At 33.2% G+C, this 25,866-nt stretch overlaps 3 protein-coding genes across 7 annotated transcripts; 1 reads left to right on the forward strand and 2 right to left on the reverse strand.

Annotated features, from left to right (window-relative positions):
- Nucleotides 1-1,930: 1,930 nt before the first annotated feature.
- Nucleotides 1,931-4,277, reverse strand: LOC118041144 (uncharacterized protein C24B11.05). 3 transcript variants are annotated; one of them, XM_035048304.2, is made up of 8 exons: nucleotides 4,215-4,277; nucleotides 3,643-3,708; nucleotides 3,445-3,510; nucleotides 3,254-3,351; nucleotides 3,041-3,166; nucleotides 2,606-2,935; nucleotides 2,415-2,480; nucleotides 1,931-2,324 (listed from the first exon to the last, which is right to left on the reverse strand). In XM_035048304.2, exons 2-8 carry the CDS (start codon nucleotides 3,692-3,694, stop codon nucleotides 2,172-2,174), a joined length of 891 nt encoding a protein of 296 aa, XP_034904195.1. In that variant the 5' UTR covers nucleotides 3,695-3,708; nucleotides 4,215-4,277; the 3' UTR covers nucleotides 1,931-2,171. The 3 variants fall into 3 exon arrangements, with proteins under 3 accessions (XP_034904195.1, XP_034904196.1, XP_034904194.1); XM_035048305.2 differs by lacking the exon at nucleotides 4,215-4,277 and adding an exon at nucleotides 3,963-4,191; XM_035048303.2 differs by lacking the exon at nucleotides 4,215-4,277 and adding an exon at nucleotides 3,854-3,903.
- A 4,918-nt stretch (nucleotides 4,278-9,195) lies between these two features.
- On the forward strand, nucleotides 9,196-14,886 carry LOC118041141 (pectin acetylesterase 6). 3 transcript variants are annotated; one of them, XM_035048300.2, is made up of 14 exons: nucleotides 9,198-9,616; nucleotides 9,941-10,023; nucleotides 10,226-10,355; nucleotides 10,469-10,542; nucleotides 11,456-11,542; nucleotides 11,624-11,748; nucleotides 11,863-11,923; nucleotides 12,145-12,198; nucleotides 12,285-12,362; nucleotides 12,905-13,010; nucleotides 13,131-13,276; nucleotides 13,498-13,601; nucleotides 14,303-14,463; nucleotides 14,553-14,886. In XM_035048300.2, the coding sequence occupies exons 1-13, from the start codon at nucleotides 9,403-9,405 to the stop codon at nucleotides 14,427-14,429; spliced, it is 1,389 nt and encodes a 462-aa protein (XP_034904191.1). In that variant the 5' UTR covers nucleotides 9,198-9,402; the 3' UTR covers nucleotides 14,430-14,463; nucleotides 14,553-14,886. The 3 variants fall into 3 exon arrangements, with proteins under 3 accessions (XP_034904192.1, XP_034904191.1, XP_034904190.1); XM_035048299.2 differs by having other exon boundaries at nucleotides 14,303-14,886; XM_035048301.2 differs by lacking the exon at nucleotides 12,145-12,198 and having other exon boundaries at nucleotides 9,196-9,616; nucleotides 14,303-14,886.
- A 272-nt stretch (nucleotides 14,887-15,158) lies between these two features.
- LOC118041143 (uncharacterized) lies at nucleotides 15,159-16,908 on the reverse strand. Its single transcript, XM_035048302.2, has 2 exons — nucleotides 15,855-16,908; nucleotides 15,159-15,592 (listed from the first exon to the last, which is right to left on the reverse strand). Exons 1-2 carry the CDS (start codon nucleotides 16,642-16,644, stop codon nucleotides 15,504-15,506), a joined length of 879 nt encoding a protein of 292 aa, XP_034904193.1. The 5' UTR covers nucleotides 16,645-16,908; the 3' UTR covers nucleotides 15,159-15,503.
- Nucleotides 16,909-25,866: the final 8,958 nt, after the last annotated feature.

Consider the following 25,866-nt stretch of genomic DNA (forward strand, 5'->3'; position numbering starts at 1 on the left):
GCATGACCCACCAACACGAGGAATATGAGAGATGGCACATCCTTTAGGTATTCCAGTAATAAGATTCTAAAATTATGAGGTATGCTTTTGCTGTAGTTTTAAATTCCAACCTATAATTATTAATATAATAATTATTAAAGATTTATATGATCATTAATTTTAAAATATATAAATTTAGTCAAGATATATATAAATTAGTCAAACATCTATGTTAATAAAAAAAAAAAACAGATCGGCAGTGCGGAATCTGAGGTGGTAAGCATATTTGATTTGCATTTGGTACAATTCTGAACTAGTTCAAGTCATTATCTTCCAGTATATTTCTGTTATCAGTCACTGTCTTAGATTTTGCAAGTGCTTTTTGAGACTTGCCAAATGCCCAACCCACTCTCGCATGTTGATTTGCACTGTAGGGTTTGGTTGCATATTTTAAAATCTCTTCTCAGAACACAACAGTTTTTTATTTTTTAAAAAATATTTTTAATATACTAATATTAAAAATAAAAAATATACTTTAACATATTTTATACTTTAAAAATCAACAAAAATCCCGTCCATAATTCCACTGCATGTTGGCCACCTCTTATCTGCATCGATGTCATAATAAATTCAAGCAAGAAGAAGAAGAAGAAGAAGAAAAGGAACGGGTCGATGCTTGGGCAAGCAACGGGAAATATGCTGGTAGGTTGTCGAGATCGAGAATAAGTACTCGAGAGGAATTTAGGAATCGATCCGGGATATGATAAAATAACATATAGATATAGTCTAGTGACAACGATTATTCTTTCGGTACGGTGCGTAATACATAGGTAAGAATAATGTTATATTATCTCATGCAAATGTTAATATCTATCAAATCAATCATCAAATTCCAATACCACCCTCCCACAGCCTTCAGCACTCTTTTACTTTACACAGAGGAATACGGTGCGTAATACTAGATATTAACTTGACTTGGTTTTTTTTTTTTGTCACATCAATTTAAGTTGACTTGGTTTTTTTTTTTTTGCCATCTTTTCTAATTGATTTTTTTCTAATTTTATTTTTTAATATTGAATTGGTTGAAAATTAGATTTATTAATTTTTTTAATTGTTTTTTTATAGTTATCCTGATCTCATTATCCATGTCACAAGTTTAACAAGTTGACCTATGTTGATTATGTTTTTTTTAGGTCCTTTGTAATTGAATAATTTTTTATTTGAGAATTGGACTTCATAATTGTTTTTTAATTTGCATTTTGTGTAGTTATCACGGTCTGATTGATTTAGCTTTTTGTTTTTTGTTTTTCAACATTATATCTATTGGAAATGAAGTTTCTTAATTTTTTTTATTTGTTTTTTATGAGGTTAATAGGTTAGCCCGGGTTGACATGAGTTGTTATTTTTTATTTGTTTTTTTAATTATTTTTTTCAATTTCATCCTTCAACATTGGGTTAGTTGGAAAATTGAGCTTCATAATTTTTTCTTACTTGTTTTTTATAGGATTATCCCGATCTCATGACTCAAGTCGCAGGTTTAGATGGTTAACCTGTATTGAATTGGTAATTTTTTTTATCATTTTTTAATTTAACGATTTATTTTTCAATTATGTCCTTTAATACTAGATTGACTAGGAATTAACTTTCATAAGTTAATTTAATTTATTTTTTATAGGTTTATTATAGTCTTATGATCCGAATCACAGATTTTATAAGCAAATCAATTTAATATATTGTTGTCTCAATTAATATTAAAAAAATATCATGTAATGTATTACCATATTGATATTTTAAAAAGATATAGTTGAATTTAGTTTATAATTATAATGATTTTAATTAGAAAATACATTAACAATCCGAACTCGAGCGTAGTTCAGGACAATAATCAATGCAAGCTCTGTTTTGTAAGCTCATGATAGAGGTGGATATAGTATTGTTAAGTGAACATAAATGCATATAACATTTGTATCACACTGATAACCCAACAATGCTACATGAATTCATGTGGTATAATGTGCCACATGCCCATAACATAAACAATGAGCTATTAGTTTCACAGTAGAGATTTTTTCCATGAAGACTGAATTTACCATCAGTACTTTATTTCCTTTTCATCTTTTGGGCATTAGGTCACTTTGCTATCAATGACCAGATTTGATGTTGTGTAAATGTGAGGTAGCTGAAGGGAAACCCTAAGCATGGACCACAGTTTCAACTGCAGTGGACTGGATAACTTGCTCAGTCTGCTCTCCTTCATCCTCCCATATTTCAGGTATCGCTTCTTTGATATTGTGGATGTTCCTCAAGCCATGGTCTGCACCTGGTACAAGGACTGAGCTCCCTACCTGCCATGATTATTGAAAAACACATTACTAGCCTGTTCTGCTGTGTGTTTGCTGATGATAACAAGAAAAGCAGTGATTTGTAGAGCTTACAATAACTGTACGAAGTCCTGCTGCTTTCCCACTAGCAATGTTTCGAGCACTGTCGTCGAAGAAGATCTAAGAAGAAATGAAGGAAAGAGGGAGAAAAAAAGAAATGAGATATATATAACTTCACATGACCTCTGCAAATTTGAAGCAGAACAATGCTAGTTTTCAGGTTGAAGTTAGAATTCAAATATTACTGTCTTCTTTGGGTCCACGTTTGCAATCTGAATAGCTGCTTCGATGGCCTCCAGAGAGGGTTTACAGAGGATTCGTGACTTGGAGCTGATACCATTATCTAATGCATTTTTTAATATTTTTTTGCTTCCAGTGGCAGCAGTACCATCGAAGTCACTTGGCTCTGGTTCACCTCCTGCAATCACTGCATCATTATCTAATGCATCCATGTTATTTTCAGTTTCTAGAGGAGGATTAAGGGTTTCATAGCATATGACGCCCTCAAAACAATCTTCCAATCCCATCCTTTTGAGAACTTCAGCTGCATGCGCCTTATCAGAATTTGTGAAGATCTGAAAACGTTAGGGCACATCTTAGAAAAGTTACCAGTACTCCATGTCTACTTTGCTGAAATATGTTTCATTTGAACGGAGAGAAAGGAATTAAATTTGACTTACTATTTTACGCTGTGGCAAGGAAAGTAGAAGGTTCCTTAGCACCGGATCAGGCTTCAGTGTTTCGTAAGGCAATCTTCCATGAACGAAGGCATGGAACTCATCGTCATCAAACTCATAGCCAAGAGCCTGGTTTTCATTGTGTTAAGATTTATTAGTTAAACTCCCAGCAGAGAAGGGAGCTCTACTATAAAAGAATCAAGTATAGAATTTCACCTTTAGACCGGCCATTGTTGTTCCATGTTCCCTGTATAATTCCAAGCACATCCTCGGAACTTCACTTTCTTCAATATGTAGCTTATGCAACATGAACTCTGCAAAGAGAATAACTCAACCCGCATTATTGATGTAATTGAATTGGTCACCTGTGATTACCGTGATGACTGTTTCTGTACTACTGGTCTAACCTTCAATGTTTTTGCGGCAAGCCAAGTTGAGACCCAAGCTCAAGGGGTACAGAGTATCGTCCATGTCTGGAAAGCATATATCGTCATTAATTATACAGATAAATTAAGAAATTAAGAAAATGTAAATCAGATTTCGTGAGCTCTCTGTTGGATATCCCAGCTTGTCAGCAAATTAACAAATCACTGGCTTTAACGTACCAAAGAGCAGGCACTCGTATTTTGGTCCTTTGGCCCTCTCAGCAGTGTCCATATTAAAAAGTTTCCCTGCAAGAAGGTTTCTGTAAGACTTCCCAGGTTCGAGAACCTTAAATAAGGCAAAATAAAGTGAAAAAACCACTTGGAAGACATAAAAAATCAGCACTGTAACAAACTCGAGGGGAAAAGAAAGAAAGAAAGAAGAACAACGAACACATTGGCAGAGCGGATAAATGATAACCATGGAACGCTGCTAAACATATATAGTCATTTAGAAGGAATCAAAGTGAATGAATGGATAGAAAAAGAATGAAAGCAAGGACCTAATGAACCCGTTGGAAGAGTAGAGGCCTAAATAACACTCAAGAGTTTCCAATTTATAGCAAGTTATAATTATGTTCGGCTTGCGTTTCCATTTTCAGGAGGTGTCGTGTCAAGTGGTTATTGGAACACTGAAACAGGTTCATGTAGATTATGATGAAGGCAATGAATTTGGTGCATCAATATCAACCTCCTTCGGGCAGCAAAAATGAACACAGAAATCATTTAAAGAAACAGAGTGCAGCAAAAACAACCTTCAAAGACCACGAAATGGAAAATAAAACAGGTCTGACGCACATTCCAGTAGTAGCTGAATGGACCTATTTATATATAGAAATGCATGCATGACCCACCAACACGAGGAATATGAGAGATGGCACATCCTTTAGGTATTCCAGTAATAAGATTCTAAAATTATGAGGTATGCTTTTGCTGTAGTTTTAAATTCCAACCTATAATTATTAATATAATAATTATTAAAGATTTATATGATCATTAATTTTAAAATATATAAATTTAGTCAAGATATATATAAATTAGTCAAACATCTATGTTAATAAAAAAAAAAACAGATCGGCAGTGCGGAATCTGAGGTGGTAAGCATATTTGATTTGCATTTGGTACAATTCTGAACTAGTTCAAGTCATTATCTTCCAGTATATTTCTGTTATCAGTCACTGTCTTAGATTTTGCAAGTGCTTTTTGAGACTTGCCAAATGCCCAACCCACTCTCGCATGTTGATTTGCACTGTAGGGTTTGGTTGCATATTTTAAAATCTCTTCTCAGAACACAACAGTTTTTTATTTTTTAAAAAATATTTTTAATATACTAATATTAAAAATAAAAAATATACTTTAACATATTTTATACTTTAAAAATCAACAAAAATCCCGTCCATAATTCCACTGCATGTTGGCCACCTCTTATCTGCATCGATGTCATAATAAATTCAAGCAAGAAGAAGAAGAAGAAGAAGAAAAGGAACGGGTCGATGCTTGGGCAAGCAACGGGAAATATGCTGGTAGGTTGTCGAGATCGAGAATAAGTACTCGAGAGGAATTTAGGAATCGATCCGGGATATGATAAAATAACATATAGATATAGTCTAGTGACAACGATTATTCTTTCGGTACGGTGCGTAATACATAGGTAAGAATAATGTTATATTATCTCATGCAAATGTTAATATCTAGTATTACGCACCGTATTATTTTTAAGGAATATCTACACAGAGGAATATCTACACAGCCTGTTAATAATAATATTTTTTTCTCTTTAATTATTACCGGTTTAAGTTTTTTAACTTTTAAAATCATTAAAAATTTATATAATTATTAATTTTAGAATCCATAAAATTAATCAAGATACATATAAGCTGACCCGAACACTCACGTTAATCTAAAAATAATAATAATGTTTTTCAAATATAAAAAAAATTTTAAATGCTTTGAATTTGGTAATCAAGCTTGACCCAATAATCCTAATCTGGTGATTGAGTCTAATCTAATAACATTGGATATTGCTGTAAAGTTGGGCCAACAGCACTCGACAAAAAGGAAAACACTTTTATAGTACTATAGTGCTGTTTATAATACAAACATTTTATATTTATAATATAATTCATAAAATAATAAGCCTATATATATAGTATCTATATAATGTTTTTCTTACGCATCTTAAAACATAGTATAATTGGCTTGCTAGAAGTTAGAAAAGAGGTTAAAGCAAAAAATTTTCGGCATTCCAAAAATGAACGTAAAATTGGTTGTCTATGTGGGGACAAATTCAAGTACCCCGATTCTCTCTCTTTCTCTTTTTTTTTTTTTTTTAATTTATATGGATGTCCAAGTCAGCTTACGTGTACTACAACTAATCCCACGATCCACTGAATATCTTACAAACCCAGTAAGTATATAAGGCACCGCAGGGATAACATGCATGCATAATAAGATTTGAACCCTGATACAAAGAAAGAGAACAAGCCTCTTTCACCGCTAGACCAAAACCTCAAATGCACCACGATTCAGTTCTTACAGTTTGTTGCCATTTTAACAGAGATGAGTTTACTCCGAGTCACAGTATGGTGTGGATGACGTCAAATTGCAAAGATAAAATAACATTGAAAGATGTTAAAATTCGAAAGTCACACCCCTTGCAAAAATTGAGATTTCTTCAATTTTCTTCTTTCTTAGCTAAGCTAGGATGGCACTAACTCTTAACTAATAGAGAATTTATATAAAAAAAAAAATTTACATATAAAGTATTTCAAGTAAGCTCGCGAAACAGGATTTATACCTGCTATCCATAATTATTATTATTAATAGACAAAAAAATTTAAACTAAAAACACATTTTATAATCCTATCTACTTTAACATCTCAGCTATCCGATTTTTTTTTACCTCCTCCTCGCCGGATAAAAAATTAATTTCCGGAAACAACCAAGTTCTAATTGTTTGCTCCCACGACACTTTACCCTCCTCCCAGAATTGCACCTAACTCAAGTTGATCTTTGTAGCTTTTATTTTAATCCTGACGGTGGCGAATTGTTATGCGTTTCTGATGTATTGTTTATCTTTTATAGAAAAATAGACTCGAAAATAATTTTTATCGTGCTGGCTGTGTTATTAAAAGAAAAAAGAAAAAAAAAACTACACTGAGGGCCTTTTAGTGGTGGGTTTTAATTATTCTGGGCTGCCTTTTAGGATCTTCGGATAATGGGCTGTAGGTTGAGTCAGTTGGGCCTTAGACTTTTAGGTTATTGGTCTCTTCTTTTCTTTTTTTTGCTCCCTCGTCTTTGCCCCCCCCCCACCCCCCCCCCCCCCCCCCCCCCCGCGGCGATTGCGGTAAAAAAAACACGAAGAAGTCGGAGGAAAAAAAAAATAACTAAATGATGCTTTTTGAGGGAGAAGTAATATATTTTGATTTTTAGAAGTTAGTTATGAATGTTTTGTATTTGTTCTTCAAATCTCTTGTCGTGCTCTTTCAAAACCTTCACCAAATTGTTATCCACCATGTTTATTCTTTGATTAATTTAATTAAACTCTTAAAGATTGGCCAGGGATTATTTGCTCTTATATCAATTATCAAGGATCTTTCCCGACAAATAAAATTTTAGAAGAAAATTAAGGGAGAAGTAATAGATTTTGAGAGAAAGATAGAGCTAACAATTCACACTACTAAATTATTCAGTCTTATTCCTCAACCTCAAGCTTTTTTATATATAATTTTTTTTATACAAGGATTAAACTATCGACTAACTTGAAATTAGTTGATCCTAACTAATTCCAACAAACTTCCTAACTACTAGCTAACTTGTCAACTAACTTCTTACCACGTTTGATTCCCCTCTTCTCAAGACTTTGGCTGGTAACAAAGTTGTATCTCTTCAATCATCTTTGACAATACAAGTGCACATAGCATGTGCGTCACCACCAAAAGAGTCAGAGTGTGACAGAATCTTATGTCAGTACATGAATAAGTATTGGTAATCGCCAGGGTACGGAAGGTGGAAGATGATGAGCCAACATGGAGTTGGAGGAAAGCAGTAGCACCCCTCCTCCATGAAAGCTTTCTACAAAGGCCGTGCACCTCGTCCGGTGGCGGACTGAGGCTGTGCCGCCTCATCATTGTCACCCCAAGGTTTGGAATGATGAGTGATATTGGTGCATCAGAAGTCATGCCCACCGGGCTTGGAGAATGGAGCCCTCATGCACAACGATTAGTCGTCTGAAGCCTGGACACGAGGTTCCAGCATTATCTCTGATATTATTTTTGTTCTTTTTCTGCGAGGAATCCAAGTCCTTGCAAGTTCTGACATCTCAACCTCAAGGAAGTACTTATGGCGCATGTGAAGATCAATACATACAACTCAATATATGAATTACAAACCAAACTCATTGCTCTTGCAACAGTATATGGGCCAGCTTTTAAGAACATGGTTTGGGAAGGTAAATTATTCGATTTCTAACCAAATAATAATAATAATAATAATAGATGTCTGAAACTTTACCCATCAATGTAGAGAAAAAGTCATTGATGGCAAACAAGTTCTCTGTCTGAACATCTTTAGTCTTTTGTTTTTCGGTGCTTTGACGGAAAGTATTGGTTCAGGGTTTTCTTTTTCATGAAAAACCAAACACGTACGGAAAAAGTTACATAACAATGTACTAAAAAGTATCCATATGTTAAAATCAAATTTATAGCATCAAAAAAAAAAATCTTGAAATTCTTGATTCAAGTTTGGAAACATGATTATACCATTTTTTAAAAAAAAAATTAAATGTTTTTTTATTAAAAATTAATATTTTTATATGTTTTGAATCGTTCTGATGTGTTGATTTAAAAAATAATTATTAAAAAATTAAAAAAATATATTTTAATACATTTCAATACAATATAAAAAATATTTTGAAAAGCAACCGCAACTACATTTCTAAACAGATTTATTTGTAAACAAAATTGTTTTATATTCATGAAGACAAATAATATACTAAATTTAAAACTGAATTAGAATTTATAAAATAAAAAATTAAATTATTATTCTCTAATAACAGGAAAAGTTCAATAAAACTTATATGCAAATTCATTTTAGAATGTTCAGGATATCAAGAAAAAAAGTAAGTTCATGAAAGGCAATAAGGTGGTAATTGGTATGGTGATATATATTATTTTTTAAAATATTTTTTATTTGAAAATATAAAAAATATATTTTAATTTTTAAAATTTATTTTTTACATAAACACATTAAAATGATCCACATATATATATATAATTAAAAAAAAAACATATTTTTTAAAAAACACTACTTAATCACAATGTCAAATATCTTTTTAAATGAAATTTAAATATAAAAAATATCCTATCCAAACTTAACTCTTAAATGAAAGGGTTAAGAGGAGTCGAATTCTTTTTTATTTTATACGGCGATTCGCATGGTATGCTGTTAAAAATAATATTAGTTCTTTTTAAAGCAAGAGTATTTTTAATATAAAGAATGATGCTCGGATTCTGAAATAGAATAAAAGAAAAATAAGAAAGGAAAGGAAAGAATAAATTTTGTGACGATAACAGCCACGCGAGCTTTGAACTTTGAAGTCCACGTGAAAAAGAAAAAAAAATGAATAAAAAGAAAGAGAAAAAACGACAACGGTCTCCTGTGCCAAACAGTATAATAGTTGACTTTAGCTTAAAATTGTTAATTTTGAAACAGTGAGTGAGAGCGAGTGGCAACTCAGCAAAAGGAAGGCGTCTTTCATTGCGCCTCGTTACAAAAAGATCCCGGATCTCATCTTCAGTAACTCATTATATAGAAAATTCAAATGCTACACGGCAATAAAACAACTTTAGCCAAGTGTAGGCAAAATTGTGTGTGTGTGGGTGTGGGTGTGGGTGTGTGTGTGTGTGTGTGTAGCTAGATAACAGAATCAAAGAGAGAGAAAGGATGAAGCAGGTGCATGTGATGTCCTTGTTCGTGTTTACTTTAATTGGGAATGTTTTGAGCGGATCTAACCATGTTTTTCAAGATTTGAAAGATAGGGAAGGAGTCCTTTCCTTCCTTGAGTACCATGCGGCTATCTCACCTTCTTCCTCTGTTACTGATAAACCTCTCATGGTCGGCCTCACTCTTATTCAGGGAGCTGATTCCAGTGGAGCTGGTACTTCCTTTCTCTCCTTAATTCTTGTGTCCATTGTTGGAATTGGATGCTCTTGTTATCAATACTACTGTGAAAATGATTTACTGGGCTGTCTCTCTTTTTTTCTCTCTCATTTCTTTTCAGGAATGAATTTCTTTGTTTGGCATACAGTTGATTGCTTTAAAGATGTTATAGTTCTTAAATAGAGTCTGTGATATTGTGTAATCTTACTGCATTTATATCTTCAAAGAGGAGGAGATTATTTTACAGATTGAAAGTGAGGCCATTCTTGTTTTATCTGAAGTCGACTGCTTGATGTTTTACTGTTACGTCTTCTTGTACCAGTCTGTTTGGATGGAACACTGCCCGGTTACCACTTGGATCGTGGGTCTGGAACGGGAAAAGATAGCTGGCTCGTTGATTTAGAGGTATGCGAAACAATTTCAGAACTGGCTTCGTTAGATTCCATTCAACAATAGCAGCAGCATTGTCTTTTAAGTTTGGAATCTTCAAGAGCAAGCCAATTGTCATTTTTTGCATAGGAATATTAGTCTTCCTGTCTCTTCTTTTTTATGCTTCGTTATAGCTGATAAATGTGATTCACTTTTCGGTGTCTCTGGCTTGATGCAGGGAGGAGGGTGGTGCAATACCATTAGAGATTGTGTTTACCGCAAAACTACTCGTCGTGGTTCATCAAAACTTTTTGAAAAACAATTACCTTTCACTGGAATATTAAGTGATAAAGCAGAAGAAAATCCAGGTTTCTTCCCAACCTAGGAAACTCCATACTCTGGCTATTTCAATAGAAGTTTGGCTTATTGTTTGTAAGGGCGATCCATTGTTTGTAAAAGTGGTGGTTTCTTATGCATACAGATTTCTTTAACTGGAACAGAGTTAAGGTACGTTATTGTGATGGCGCATCTTTTAGCGGGGACAGTCAGAATGAGGTTGGTGGGAATGTTTGCTCCTTGTACTTTATTTCTCGAATAACTATTACAGATAGAATATAAGGGTTTGCCTAAATTGCTCTAATTGGCATCTTGCTGCATGGCATGCTGAAAATAATTGGTTTGGTTAAATGATTTAATTGAAGAGGTACTATCCTCAGATATATCAGGAGCTGTACTTCGAGGGCATTTTATAACTTCAATGCTGACATACTGAAGCAGCATGTCGTGTATTATAGTGATCTTTAGCATAGGCTGTGTCTTCATATTTTTTGTTTTAGCATTCTGTAAGGTTCTCATAGCATTGCATTTGCCAAATTTTACATGTAATCCGCAGGAATGTCAGGAATTTTGGTGCTTGACAGGGTTCATCTAGAAACTCTGGCTGATTATTTGTTTTCCTGCGGACCCATGTACATATATCAATTTGATTCAGTGGCCTGAAATTTTGCACATGTCATAGAATGACAGTATCATACAAAGGAATATGAAAAACCAAAATTGGTTCCTCTGTTTTGAAACTGTGACAATAAATGTTTTTGTTGGTATGGAGGATTTGCCTCCCTTTTCGTCATGTTTCCTTTATGCTAGCTATGGAAAGATTTATTAGAGAATATAATGTAAAGAAGATTATGGAGCAGTTAAAGATAACCAAGAAATCAAATAAGATCATTCAAAGATTATAATATAAGTGGAGATTAAGGAGATCAGATTATCTATGATTGTAATTTGGTTTGATTTGTTGTCTTAGTCTTTTGTATTCACTACATAAATATAACCATTTTTAACAATCCAATATTATTGATCAATACAACTCTCTCTTATTTTATTTTTATTCAAGGTAGTTTGGCTTAAAGTTTATTTTCCCTTCTAAAATTTGAAATTGCATTGACTCTTTGAGTTACTTTTTCAGGCTTCACAGCTTTATTTTCGAGGACAACGTATCTGGTCAGCTGCAATGGAATATTTAATGGCTAAAGGAATGCAAAATGCCACTCAGGTATTTTAATTTATCATGTCTTTTCTGAATGTTATACTGTTCTTTCAGTTCCATTCAATTTAGTCCACAAATGCATTTTAGGCTCTTCTCTCTGGATGCTCTGCTGGGGGCTTGGCATCCATAATTCATTGTGATGAATTCAGGGAATTATTTCCACAGTCTACAAAAGTGAAATGCTTAAGTGATGCTGGAATGTTTCTCAATGCGTAAGAAGCTTTTCTTAATTCTTTTTGATGGCTTCTATCAGTGCATGAACTTCTTAAGTGAAATTGAAATATATGTCATTGATGATTTTTTTTTTTTTAATGGAACTTCTGCAGAATGGATATATCAGGTGGGCACACCCTGCAAAACTTTTATAGTGGTGTAGTCAGCTTACAGGTATATCTTTAAACAATTTCCATGCTGGTGAAAACAATTTTTTAAGTAGAATCATTTTGTGTTATCCTTGTAGAATCTGAATGCTTTGATCTGATAGTTATTAATATGCTGGTTCACCTTTTTCTTCGTTGCGTTAAATTGTAGGTATTATCTCTCCATTGAATACATTTCTTCTTGGTACTTGGCCATTGATTGACCATGTGTATATGGATGAATTGTAGGAAGTGCAAAAGAGTCTGCCAAGTACTTGTATTGACCACCTAGATCCAACTTCGGTAATCTTCTGACTTGATTATTGAGTAGTTGCATGAGTACATTTTAATGTCAGAGATTTTATTATTCTCTCTCCCCCCTTCCTCAGTGCTTCTTTCCCCAGAATTTGGTTGCTGCTGTAAGGACTCCTCTATTTCTTCTCAATTCAGCCTATGATGTATGGCAGGTAATCATTTTATCTTCAAATTTTCTTTCTAATAGCTAACAAGGAAAGGATTATGTACCACATAACAAGTATACTTTCTCAAACAGCTATCATGCCGTTAAACAGTAGGTCTTTTGCTACATTCGAAAAAAGATGTTGTAATTAGTTTTTTTACCCTGAGGGTAGGGGCTTGGTGAAAAATGTTTCATGTTGCCAAAACCTACCAGTTTGAGTTTAGTTCAAATAAAACTTTTCCCTGTTCAACCCCTCTTTGTTGCAACTTGAGCCGAAGGCCAGAAGCCATCAGCAGACACGACTGACACATTATTTCTAAGGCAAGTAGAAGAGTCCTCGGTTTAAAAATTGAGATAGTACTAAAACCAAGAAAACAGAAGAGAAGAAAAGAATGAACAGCAGAGCAACCATTGGGAAAAGGGCTAAAGAAATTGCATGTGAACACTGGTGAAACATCAAATCAACACTGTGGTTACATTTTATGGGCCAGGTCATTTCCTGAAAGTTGGATAGCTTGAGTAAAATTTCTTCTCTTTGTTTTTTGGCAGCTGCGGTCCAGTTTAGCTCCATCATCAGCTGATCCTCATGGTACATGGAAAGAATGCAGACAAAATAATGCACAATGTAATTCATCACAGATCCAATTTCTGCAAGGTAGAATTTGAAATAAACTTTCTTTTTCTTGGTTGTTTAATCCCTGCATCAATATTCAGTTTGACTCAGAACTCATGATTCATATATATAGTGGTCTGTCCTTTCTCTGTTATCGAACAGACTTCAGGAATCAAATGCTGGATGCCATAAAAGTCTTTTCATCATCCAATCAAAATGGTTTGTTCATAAATTCTTGTTTTGCTCATTGCCAATCTGAGAGACAAGATACATGGTTCGCTGATGATTCTCCACGTATAGGGAACAAGGTATGGCTGATAAATTTCTTAGACAGAGGCATTATAGTAAATGTAGAATAGATATTCACATGTGATCTGTTTGACCCTTATTCTTTTCATAGAACGGATGGAATCTCCGATGAAATTATTTCGCATTTATAGTGTGATTTGATGAACACGCACAGGATGCCTTGCGTGCGTGCATGTATGGAACTTAAAAGCTTGCACTAATTAAATTTCACACTATGCAGAGGATTGCACAATCTGTTGGAGACTGGTATTTTGATCGGGAAGATGTTAAAGCTGTTGACTGTCCATACCCCTGTGACAACACATGCCATAATCTAGTTTTCAAGTGAGTGATAACTTATCCATCGGTTCCTCATGGCTTCTTCTTTATTCATTTCCCTGAGTGACACATGTAGAACTTGGAACATTTGTTTGTGGTGATGATTAAGACATCACTTGGCGGGGTGAATGCAGTGAATAGCATCACTCTTCCTTAATGTGTATGGACACGTGATCTCTCTGTTGTATTTTACTGTCCCAGTAGAACATAAAAGTTCACCGGGCATCAAGTTGAAATGAATATTCGAGATATTATAGAAAACCCAAGGTCATGGTTCAGCCATCATGCCTCCTGCTTCTGCTGTCATTTCCTCCTGCTCAGCAATCATAAACCATGAATTTCAGAAAATTCAATTCAATCACAGATTTTAAATTCTGTTCACTAGATAACGCTCTATTCTTTTGTCAGAATCATTAGTCTATGACACTGGTATGCTGAAAGATGGTGTGTGTGTGTGTGTGCTGGCTTTAGATCCCAAAATTGAATTTACATGGGTACAATGTCAATATTGCTGTTACCGAGAACATATGTCAAACTAATTTGTTCTGTCCCGGGTGTCACCATGTAACCCACAAGTGATATGCTTCGAGTCGTGTGAATGGTGATAGCTTGTGTCATCGTCCAGTTTCTTTTCTTTCTGTATAATTCATGCACCATTTTACTGAGTTTCAACTGACGAAAACTAAAATTAGTATCTCCCTCTGCAGTGATGTTGTTTCAAACATAACGTTCTCCCAGTCTACAAGGTTAACTTCAACCCCATTTAATCTGCTCATCATCTTCTTGGTGTCATTATGTTCTATAAGCACTACGGGGTTTAAGTTTTTCCGGTGACATTTGTCTTCAAGTCCATATCGATAAAGACACGGTGTGTAGATCTGTTTGCTCACAGCCATATGAAACCATTGGCTCAAGGCACCATTTTTAACGGTCATTGCATTTCTTATGCTCTTGCAGCTGGTCCTGAGTTTCTTATTGCATTTCAAGCAGAAGATTTTACAAGAACTTAACACTAGTTCTAGAGGTTGTCAATTTTGATCTGTCTGCGTTTTATTTAAAATTTACTGTGTCATGGGTTCTGCGTAGATTATTTTCCATTTCTATTTGAACTCAAATTTTGCAAGCTTTTATATTTTCATGGGATAGGTATAACATCCTTAACTTCATGAGCCCGGGTATTTGTACTTGGAAATATGCAAGGCACTCTACTGTCGAAGAAAACGAACAAGCGTATATGTTTGTACCCAAGATTTCTGGGCGTTGGACCTAAAATGCTTTGAGTTTTTTATCATTAGCTCGTGAGCACGTGCATTGGTGGTTTCTATCCTGAAAAGTAAAGGGGTGTGCGCCTAGATTAAAAGTAGCTCTGCAAATCTTTCTATGTTTCAAAAGAAACAACCCTCTTTCTGTAAGCAAACTCAATACTCCAATAACATAACCATGCAAGGCCCTAGATAACTCGATACAATGTAATTTTCCTTTTTCTTTTCTGGATACACAATGTAACATAATCTCAATCTAAATGCTGCAAGCACCAAATCAATCAAATCTAACAACAAACAATTAGACAAACCGTATACAAAACCTTCAAAAATCACACTACAAGTAATGAACTATGTTTTTCAAGTCTACTACCATCTTCACGCTTCCAATCCCAGTGTTCATGTGATATTTACAACAGCGGGAAGCTGTACAAAAGTAAGTAAAGTAGTGGGCAAATAATGTTCGACTCCAACTTCAATCCCAGTAACCCAACTAGAAATGAAAATGAAGGTAACCTTCACAAAAAGAGAGGCAAATTAAACTCTTTTGGAGGAAAGAAAATGAAGAGGTAAGGTAAACTCCCTTCACCCCACAAAATAAAATGAAAACAAAAAAGTATAGATTAGAATCCGCAAGCATCACTAGTCAGACGCTACCATGTCGAGATGCAGATGCAATTGCCACTGCCTGTGCCCATACCTTGAGCCTTGCCTTGACATCTCGCGGATCATCACCTGCATAACAAATTCCACACTCAATTAGACACGAAAGTTTTAACTTTGAGGCCATTATAAGCAACACTGAAAATATAGCATGTGAAACTCAACAGCCCGCAGTTCGTCGGAATTAGTGACAGTTCTGGTCATATTCAGAACTCTTAATCACCCATCTCAAGTTTTGGTCCATAAATCATTTCAAAGATTCTATCTTTTGCAATGTGTAGGCATACCGTACATAGAGAAAGTCAAGAGACGTTATTGGTAAATGTATACTAACCAGGGCTAGAGATGCGCCAGTTGGCAATAGGAGAATTGCCACCACTACTAGTATCGAGAGTAGATCCTGAAAGGGAGACACGACCAGGCATCTCAAGCATCCTCTCATGTTCCAATTCAAACCCAAGATCCCTACAAGCTTTCACTTCATCCAAGTCCATACACAACGACCTCCTCCCTCCTTTCGGCCTTGTTATCACTACCAACCCACCACCTTCACTCTCCCCGCTAAAACTAGTACAATACCCATAATTACTCACCCCCGTCATCTCCTCTTCCTTCTTTTTAAAACTCATGTTGTTATTGTCCATCCACCTTTCTCTTATGACCCTTCTTTTCCTCAAATTCTTTCTTATCTTCTGTCTCGTGATACCCTTTTGAGCTTCATTCTCACTGGCATAATCTTTCGCTCCAATCAACTGTACTTGATTTATCAAGCCACCGCGATTTCTCCTCCGAGGTGGTGTCGCTGGAAGTGAGTAACACCCTGGTTCTTCATCAGAATCTGAAGAGAGGTCAAGTGTGTTTTTGTTATTGCCTTCTTTATGATCATCAGAGAGTTCCTCATCAGCATCAAAATTCTCTGCAGACAATCTTGAAAGAAACATCTTCATCCCTTCACAATCTTGATAATCATCATCTTCATTAGTGTACATGGAACTTGTACACATGGACAACCTTGACAGGTTATGAAGACTAGGAGGCTGATACCCATCATCCGTGTCATGATCAAATGGATCATCTTCTTGAACTGAAGAAGAAAGCAAGGTCATACTCTCATCTGAAGCCATTTGCCAACTGACAAGCCCTGATGATCACTAGCTTATCAAAAGTTTATCGGTGTGTCAGGAAAAGAACCAAAAAAGAAAAGAAAAGAGGAAAGTAAAGTGAAGTGAAGGACATAAAGTGTTGCAATTTTATCAAAGAAAGGGAAAGAGAAGGAATACAAGAGAGGGTAGCGCTTTGGCAGGAGAGGTAAATAAATGATTGTGGCTTTCGGATTTCTGTGAATCATTCGTTTCTCATTTCATGATAAGGTGAAGCGTAAACATATTTCCCGGACCAAACATTCATATTTATGCAACGTTGTTTGCTCGTCATCCCTAAAATGCCCTTTCCACTTGTCACTTTGTGCTTAGCTTTTCTTGTTTGAAAGGATTTGACTGGGAGGGATGTTTTGGTAATCAGGACTGTTTGTGAGACATTTTAAATGCTAATCCGACGTCACATCCGTGCTTCGGTAATAAGACGCTCCTGGGAGTTGGTTCAAACAGCATTTTATAAAAATTCGATTTTTTTTATTTTTAAATTATTTTAATATATTAATGTTAAAAATAAATTTTAAAAAATAAAAAAAAATTACATTTTTATATATTTTAAATAAAAAACACCTTAAAACAACGTTTACTCGTTGAATTGAAATTCACACGGCAAATTAAACACGTTGGATTGGCAATGCACACGGCAAATTAAAGACAATTGACTCACAGAATCAGTGTAAATAGTGATTAGTGAGTGCCCCTGCCGCCACTGGGTTAATGACACGTAATCACAGATAATTACAGTCTGGGATTCGTTAACGTTAATGGGTCACGACTTGCTACAATATCAGAGCAAGTGTGCACCAAGGGAAGGAACACGGACAGAGACCTGCCTGCACGATGTCCCGGAAATGTCCAAACAGGTATTAATAAAGGCAATGCTCACGGGTCCATTTGACGCACCGAAATTCGGCTTCAAGGCTCCGATTTGCTGTGGCTGCTGCTAGCCACGGCGACGGAGCGATGCTTCTTGCTGCTGATAAAAAAACATGGATGCCATTGTTCAGCTTTTCCACCGCAGTTTTCCCAGTCTTTTTATCTTCTGGTTTTGGAGTGGAGCTGGGATCCAACAAAATGAGTAGAGAGTCGATCTAGCACTGTTTAGCCCCGAGCATGTGTGTCCCCAATTGGTTTCCCGAGTGGCGAATCTCACTCAGACTGGCTATCATCAAAAACATAATGATTGAGTTGAAATTGGATGTTTTTCAAAGGCTCCATAATACTACCCCTTTTCAGCGGAAGCCTCCAATAATGGATAGCATGGTTGCTCCTCCTTCCTAGTGGCGCTACACAAATTGCAACCTAGCTACTGGCGCTCCTTTACTTTTTCACTTTTTAGAGTATCTAGGTAGTGAGTTGAGATTTGACATTAATTATTCTCACTTAACCTTTAACCTTTAATGAAATAAGTAGTTTTTTAAAATATTTTTTTTAATTTATTTTCAATATAGCATATAATAACAATATAGCATCATCAAAAAATAATTTAATTTGAAACAAGAAAAAAAATAACAAATATTTTTAAAATACAAAAATAATAATGCTTTGGAATATGGAAAACAAGTGCTCTTTACGATACCAACTTTTTTTTCATTTGATACTTTTTAATCACATAAAACAAGTGCTCTGAATAGCACTTTAATTTCCGAAACTGCCCTCCTTGATATTTACGATATGAAGGGTAGTTCTGGTGGTGGATAAGGATGTTGGATAAATTTGGCCACATTAGGCCCACGAGGCTGCCTTGGATGACGATGATGTATACAACCGCGTTCAATAGGACAGCTGTCCGCGTCTTTAGCTCTTCTCAGAGCTCGCAATCTCTACTCCTGCTGAGGACAAAGCCATGGGAATGGTGGTGTGACAACACCCAGGGCCCAATGGGGTCCATCCAACAACGGCCCGACATAGAGTCACCACATAGTGATCGGTTATAGTGTATTTTTAATTCTTTTTATATTATCAAAATCAGAATTATAAAAAGAAGTTATTAGAAAAATATTAATTTAACATTTAAAAAAAACAGTACGAAAAGTAGGAGCTCTGACCGTGCTTACACATGGCATCGTCCCATCAAACCCAAGACATCTGTCATCCTTTGATGAGAGTGAGTGGTCCCCATGCTTCTCTTCTACCAGGAGATGTTGATTTTCCTCTGCAAAAGCTTACTAAAAAAAAAGATTTTCCTCTGCAAAATCTTGTTTTTATAATTTCTTCAGCCACCCCTTTTATCCATATGAATTATATAATTATAGAAAATTACTAAGAAAGAGTGCTTCTTTGGACCAAAATATTGGTACAATAATCACTGGGGCATGGCTTCGGTGCTGTTCGGTATTGTATTTGAGTTATGTTTTAAAAAATATTATTTATTTATTTATTTAGATTATTTTAATGTGTTGTGTCAATAATAATTTTTAAAAAATAAAAAATATATTATTTTATTATATTTTAAAATAAAAAATACTTAAAAAAAATCATTGTTGTACTCTCAAATATTATGTTAAAGCTCATTTGTTATTATATTAGCAATTATTTTTTAAAGTGTTTTTCACTTGAAAATACATTAAAATAATATTTTTTATTTTTAAAAAATTATTTTTAACATCATCTCATAAAAATAATATAAAAACATAAAAAATTAATTAATTTAAAAAATAAAAATTGAATTAAATTAAATTTTTTTTAAAAAAATATATTTTAAAGGAGAGGGTAAACGCTGCCGCTCACCGACCGTTCATCTATTGACCAGTCGCTATTTTAAGCCAGCTCCGTTGATGGCAATTGAAATGGATGGTTGGTGGGGTAGAGGAGTGATTGGGATAATTACACGTATTTTTGTTCTTGATTATAATAATATATCTGGAGAGGACAGTCTCACGTACAAAACCTTGGAGTTGTGTGGATGATTTAGGCCGTCTAGGAGTTTGTGTGGCTATGATTGCATTCTGAGTGCTTGGACCCCATCAAATATTGTTTTTTTATATTTTGGGAATGTAATAGTATAGTAGTCTTTTTCTCAATAATGCAAGGGTGAAGAGTTGAAAATTATTAACTTTTTTTTTTAATTAGACATAATTCGGTGTAATAGAAACACATAATAAAGCAATTCGTACTACTTCTTGCTCATATAATGCACAAAATTTAATATGAGGGTATAGCTTAATTGATCAGTTTTTAGGGTTTATTTTTTAAAGATTATCAATTCAAGTTCTATAAATTTTAAAGTTACTAAAAATTTACATGATCGTTAATTTTAGAATCTGTGTAATTAGTTAAAGTACATGTAAGCTGATCTGGATATCCACATTAATAAAATTTAAATCAAAAGACAAAACTTTAAAGATAATATTCGTTAATAACATATGTTTTGGGAATAATAGTATGATGGTTATTATCTCTTTAGAAAAGTGATTATGATATACATTGATATAATAAAAAAAGAATATGGTCAAAGGGACTGCAATTAAATTGTAAAGAAATAAATATCTGGACTGAGTCGTCAGCACTGTGACACAAAAACAAAAACAAAAACAAAATCGCACAGCTTAAGGAGTTAAACTAAATAATTATAACAGTATATCAAGGTTTATTATGATTGGTCGAGGCATTCCATGAATTCTTCATTGTGTGGGGCACGTGAATAACGTTGCTTTCGTCTCAAACTTTTAGATGTTGAAATATTAAATTTAAATATGTTTCCATGGACCGTCAGGCTATCATATTTAATTAACAGACCAAGTTAAATGTTAAACATATATACTAGTATATATTGTCAAGAAAACAAAGAAAAATAACATTATACTCTGTAGATATATTTCATTGAACAATAAAATAACTTAAAGCCTAGAAAAATATGCCATCAAAATATTGTATTCGGCAACGAGATGGACTGAGTTCGGGAGCACCACTGGAATGCTATTGATGACAATACAGTCGTTGTTCGTGGACCAACTCATTGTTAAAATTTGTTTTACAAATCAGAGTTAATGGGTATGTTTAACATTGAGTATCTTTATTTTTAGTATTAAAATTGTGTTGGTCCCATAGTTATTAAACCCGGCCCGGGGGTTGACCCGGCCAAGGGACCGGGTCTCGGGTTTCATGGGTCAACCCGGGTCAACCCGAGTCAACCTGGATTATCCGGGTTGATTAAAAAAAAAATATATTTTATATGAAAAAATCCATGTAAAATATGGGATAAAAAAATTGATTTAAATATTTCAACTTAAAATGATAACATAGTATCTTTTCAAAGTGGGGTTTAAAGCCCTTTCATATATATACTCTATGTTTACATGAAAAAATCATGTTTTTTCAATGTGGGATTTGAAACCCATTGGTATATATACTCTATGTTCCCAAGGAAAAAATCATGTTTTTTCAATGTGGGATAAAAAACCTTTTGGTTTAAATACTTCAACTTAAAGGGATAACATAGTATCTTTTCAAAGTGGGGTTTAAAGCCCTTTCATATATATACTCTATGTTTACATGAAAAAAATCATGTTTTTTCAATGTGGGATTTGAAACCCATTGGTATATATACTCTATGTTCCCAAGGAAAAAATCATGTTTTTTCAGTGTGGGATAAAAAACATTTTGGTTTAAATACTTCAACTTAAAAGGATAACATAGTATCTTTTCAATGTGGGATTTGAAGCCCTTTCATATATATACTCTATGTTTTTTATCCCACATTGAAAAAACATAACTTTTTTCATGGGAACATAGAGTATATATACCAATGGGTTTCAAATCCCACATTGAAAAAACATGATTTTTTTCATGTAAACATAGAGTATATATATGAAAGGGCTTTAAACCCCACTTTGAAAAGATACTATGTTATCCCTTTAAGTTGAAGTATTTAAACCAAAAGGTTTTTTTATCCCACATTGAAAAAACATGATTTTTTCCTTGGGAACATAGAGTATATTTACTAATGGGTTTCAAATCCCACATTGAAAAAACATAACTTTTTTCATGGGAACATAGAGTATATATATGAAAGGGCTTCAAATCCCACATTGAAAAGATACTATGTTATCCCTTTAAGTTGAAGTATTTAAACCAAAAGGTTTTTTATCCTATATTGAAAAAACATGATTTTTTCCTTGGGAACATAGAGTATATATACTAATGGGTTTCAAATCCCACATTGAAAAAACATGATTTTTTCATGTAAACATAGAGTATATATATGAAAGGGCTTTAAACTCCACTTTGAAAAGATACTATGTTATCATTTTAAGTTGAAATATTTAAACCAATTTTTTTTATCTCATTTAAAAAAAAAAAAAAAAACCCGGGTCTCGTCCGGGTTTGCCCGGGTCGCCCGGGTCCCGGGTCGACCCACCGGGTCGCCCGGGTTTGGCCGGGCTGTTGCCACAGCCGGTCTTTTATTAAACCCGAACCGGTCCAGCCACCGGGTTGACCCGGCGGGCCGGGCCGGGTTTAATAACTATGGTTGGTCCAATAACATAAATGTCAAAGAACATATTCGAGAAAAAAAACTTGAGTTAACTCAATTAACTTGTTATTCAAATATAAGAATAAAATAACCCAACAAAAAAAAAATTGAATAAATATCAAAATTTAAGGTCCAATAATAAAAATATCAAATGATGAATTTTTAAAAAAATTAATTTATAATAAAACAAAACAAAACAAATGAATTCAAATCGAACTTGGAAGGCAAACATTAAAAACTAACGAAGTAATACGGACTAAATTTAGTATAAAAACTAAATGAAATAAAATAATTAGAGACCAAACTAAAAAATAAAATAAAATAAGGAAATGATAGTAAATAATAATCAAATGAATAAGGACCCAAATTAGATTTAAAAAAAAACTAAATAAAAAAAGATGGTGAGGGACCAAAATTTAAAATAAAAATAAAAAAGGAAAAGAAAGTAACAATTAAAAGAAAAGGAAATAAAATTGGATAAAAAATAAATGCAATAAAATGACTGGGGATGAAATTGAAAAACTAATAAATCAATAAAAAAGATAAAAAAAAAAAAAACAATCAAAAGAATATGTACCTATTTAGGTATTAAATTAAATTCTATGAATGAAATTGAAAAACAAAATCTAAAATTCAACAAGTATTAAAAGAAAAACAAATAATAATCAAAATAACGAAATCCAAAATTGATAGACATACAAATTGAAGGGCACAATTGTCTTTTATATGAGTAGGCATGAATTTCTAGGTTAGGAGAGAGAGAAAAGAGAAAGAGAAAAAAATATATGTTGTAGGCCCACCTTGTATTCGCCACAAGAACACACGGCACTACTAGGAAGAGGATGATTTACCGCTCCTAGCACCACCTTGGATGATACGATCATGCACGTAACTGTCAAAAGACGTGAGAGCCGTCACACACTAACTTTTTTTTTAATAACATTTAATATTTTAAAATGACTAAACAACCTCTAGACCAATCTAAAAATAACTAAAACCCCATGAGTGAAAGCCAAAAATACACTTGAAAACAATGCATATATATAATTCAAAGGTAATATTGTAGCTTCAATGTTCAAAAAAATTGAAAATATAAAAAGGTCCTTGCGTGCTAATTAAGGGTTATTTTCTCTAAATGATACAACCATAGTTTTACTGTGCAAATAATAATAAAAAGATGAAAAAAAAACTCTGAATCAAATATATATATTTTTTTCTTTTAAAGACAACAAAGTAATTTAACTATGAAAAAAATGATTTTAAATGCTAAGATTTCCAAAAATTCCCAAGGGAATTTCGAATTTGAAGTAACAATTTGTACAAAACCCAAAACCAAGTCAAAACCATCAGATTTATCTGTGTTCTTTCAAGAATTTGCCACACATGAAGAGACAAGTTGAAAAATATTGTAGAGGGAAGTAGTTTCAAAGGATAGATAAGGAGTGAAATGGTTAGGCATTTCAACAAATTTCTCTTATTTTATATATGATTATAATAACAGAATTTCATCAGGTTTGAAATTTTAGGCTGATCAAGGTTGTAAAATTTAATCTTCTAGATAATAGAGGTAAAGTGAAAACAAATGATGAAATTATAGAAGGTTTAATGTAATATTTATTAAAAAAAAAAAACAACAACATTTTAGTAATTTAGACGTTTATGTGTTAAAATATATAAGAATAATACAATGTTAGCGCGTTGTTACAGAGAATTCTTTGGTGGTCTCATTAAACCCAGCCACACAGGTCAGCCTAGAGATCTCCATACCTGACTCCTTACCTAACACGGGCTTCAATTAAAACCACGTGAAGGCTAGTTCAATACGCTTTAGCCAACTTGATAGGTAGGTCGAAAGACAAGACAAATGACTAGTCATAACTTATTTTGACTTGAAAAAAATTAATATACTATTATTTTTAATATTGAGACAACAATATCTTAAAATAATTCAGGTCTATCCAAGTTAAGCAGATAAACCCTTGATAGAATCATGGATCTAATTGGTTTTAATAACTTTGTATTTGTTAAACTATTAATTATCTATTTATATGATAGTAAAAAATGATTTTTGTAGCAAATAAATGAAATAAATTTTTTTAAAAATGATTATGATTGGTTGTACAAAAAAAATGCTTTCTAATTTTTTTTTAAAGAAGGTTTTTATATTTTTTCAAAACACAATAAAAAAATAAACATCATTAAATAAAATAATATCTAAATATATTCTTAATTAGTTTATGAATTTAATAGAATAATATAACTAATATATTTTAATTAATTAATTTTTTAAAAAATCACATCTAAATGACCGAGAGAAAAAATAAAATAAACCAGCCAAACTTTCTTGGGCCTTTTTTTATTATGTTTTCAAATTGTGCAAATGCATAGTTCATCTAAATTGGTTTTTTTTGCAAAAAGTATTAGATGAAAACCTAATTGTGCAAATGCATAGTTCATCCAAATTTTTATAAAAATCTATTTTTCAACCTATTTTCACATCAAAACATCTAATAAATATCTTTAGAATCTTAAAAAACTAATTTGTTGACCTACAAATCTAAAAACTATCCAAAAATACAAAATCAAACTGGAAGAAAACCTCCTCCAATCTCAATATATAAAATCTCAAAAACATCTTTACGACCCTTCTTTTGTTAAAAAAAATACTTTGACATTGAAAATGATAATTTTTATCAATGAAAACCGACAAATCAATCTTTTTTATTCTTTCATGTATTTTTTTTGTACTTTTTCTTTGTTTTTTTGTTAAGTACTGTGACTATAAAATGAATAAAATAAAGTTTAGAATTAAAATATTTAATTACAAAACTAAAGGGACCAATTTTATTTTTTTTTGCCAAAATCCCAAGGCATAAAACGCCCCAGAAGCGTTAGCAACACGATGCTTTGGAAAAAAAGCCTGCCATTTCTTCTTCTTCTTTTCAACTTGGGTCTTTTAATTTTCCAAGTTGTCGCAAACAATGAAATTAATATATTTAAAAAATATATATAGTTTTAAGAGATATTTTTAAAATCTCAAGGCATAAAACCACGATAATCTTGATAATTTTATAAAAAATAAATTTAAAAATAAATTTTTTAATATAATAAAAAAATAAATAAATGATAACAAAATTGAATAACAAAAAAGCAAGTTACTGTACGACTCCACAATGATTTATGTTTATAAGAACAGTAAAAACAAGTGCCCTCTAGATTTCTTCTTAATTAAGTAATTGTTTCTGTTCCTTCGATTCCATAGCTACTGTCTTTGTCTTCGCTTAATATATTTTTTTTCTTTGAACGTTCTTGACCTGAATTTCAGCCTCTATCATGGTAAGAAAAAACAAAATCCCAGCTGCGGGAGGTTTTCTTATAGCCCAAAGGTTCATTTATTTAACATCTACGTTCCTTATAAAAAGGAAAAGGGCCTGCGGCTTCCACCACAAGCGTCCAAACCTGAGTTTGAATAAAATCATAAATAAAAAAATATCCAACCAAAAGCGATATACCCAATTATCCATTAGAAACGTGGCTAATATTCGTATAATAAATGTATAAATTACATTATATCACCTGAAACATAAATTACAAGGAGACAGAAATGCGGTGACCAATTAATGCATTACACGAGATTTGAATTTTATTACATGATATCACGCCCCCAATTTTCAAACTAGGGCATAGTAGATTGACGCGATGCTATTACATTTAAATAA

Source organism: Populus alba, chromosome 14 (genome assembly GCF_005239225.2).
Source record: "Populus alba chromosome 14, ASM523922v2, whole genome shotgun sequence".
Lineage (NCBI taxonomy): Eukaryota > Viridiplantae > Streptophyta > Magnoliopsida > Malpighiales > Salicaceae > Populus > Populus alba.

What these genes read in the sequence shown, in the direction of transcription:
- LOC118041143 (XM_035048302.2), bottom strand. Translation starts at nt 16,644, where the DNA reads ATGGCTTCAGATGAGAGTATGACCTTGCTTTCTTCTTCAGTTCAAGAA. An exon ending in CTGGCGCATCTCTAGCCCTG is followed by an intron (nt 15,593 to 15,854) that starts GTTAGTATACAT and finishes TTTGTTATGCAG; the next exon opens with GTGATGATCCGCGAGATGTC.
- LOC118041144 (XM_035048303.2), bottom strand. An exon ending in TTGCCGCAAAAACATTGAAG is followed by an intron (nt 3,352 to 3,444) that starts GTTAGACCAGTA and finishes TTCTCTTTGCAG; the next exon opens with AGTTCATGTTGCATAAGCTA. An exon ending in ACGTGGACCCAAAGAAGACA is followed by an intron (nt 2,481 to 2,605) that starts GTAATATTTGAA and finishes ATTTCTTCTTAG; the next exon opens with ATCTTCTTCGACGACAGTGC.
- LOC118041141 (XM_035048299.2), top strand. Translation starts at nt 9,403, where the DNA reads ATGAAGCAGGTGCATGTGATGTCCTTGTTCGTGTTTACTTTAATTGGG. An exon ending in TAAAGCAGAAGAAAATCCAG is followed by an intron (nt 10,356 to 10,468) that starts GTTTCTTCCCAA and finishes TTATGCATACAG; the next exon opens with ATTTCTTTAACTGGAACAGA. An exon ending in ACAGATCCAATTTCTGCAAG is followed by an intron (nt 13,011 to 13,130) that starts GTAGAATTTGAA and finishes GTTATCGAACAG; the next exon opens with ACTTCAGGAATCAAATGCTG.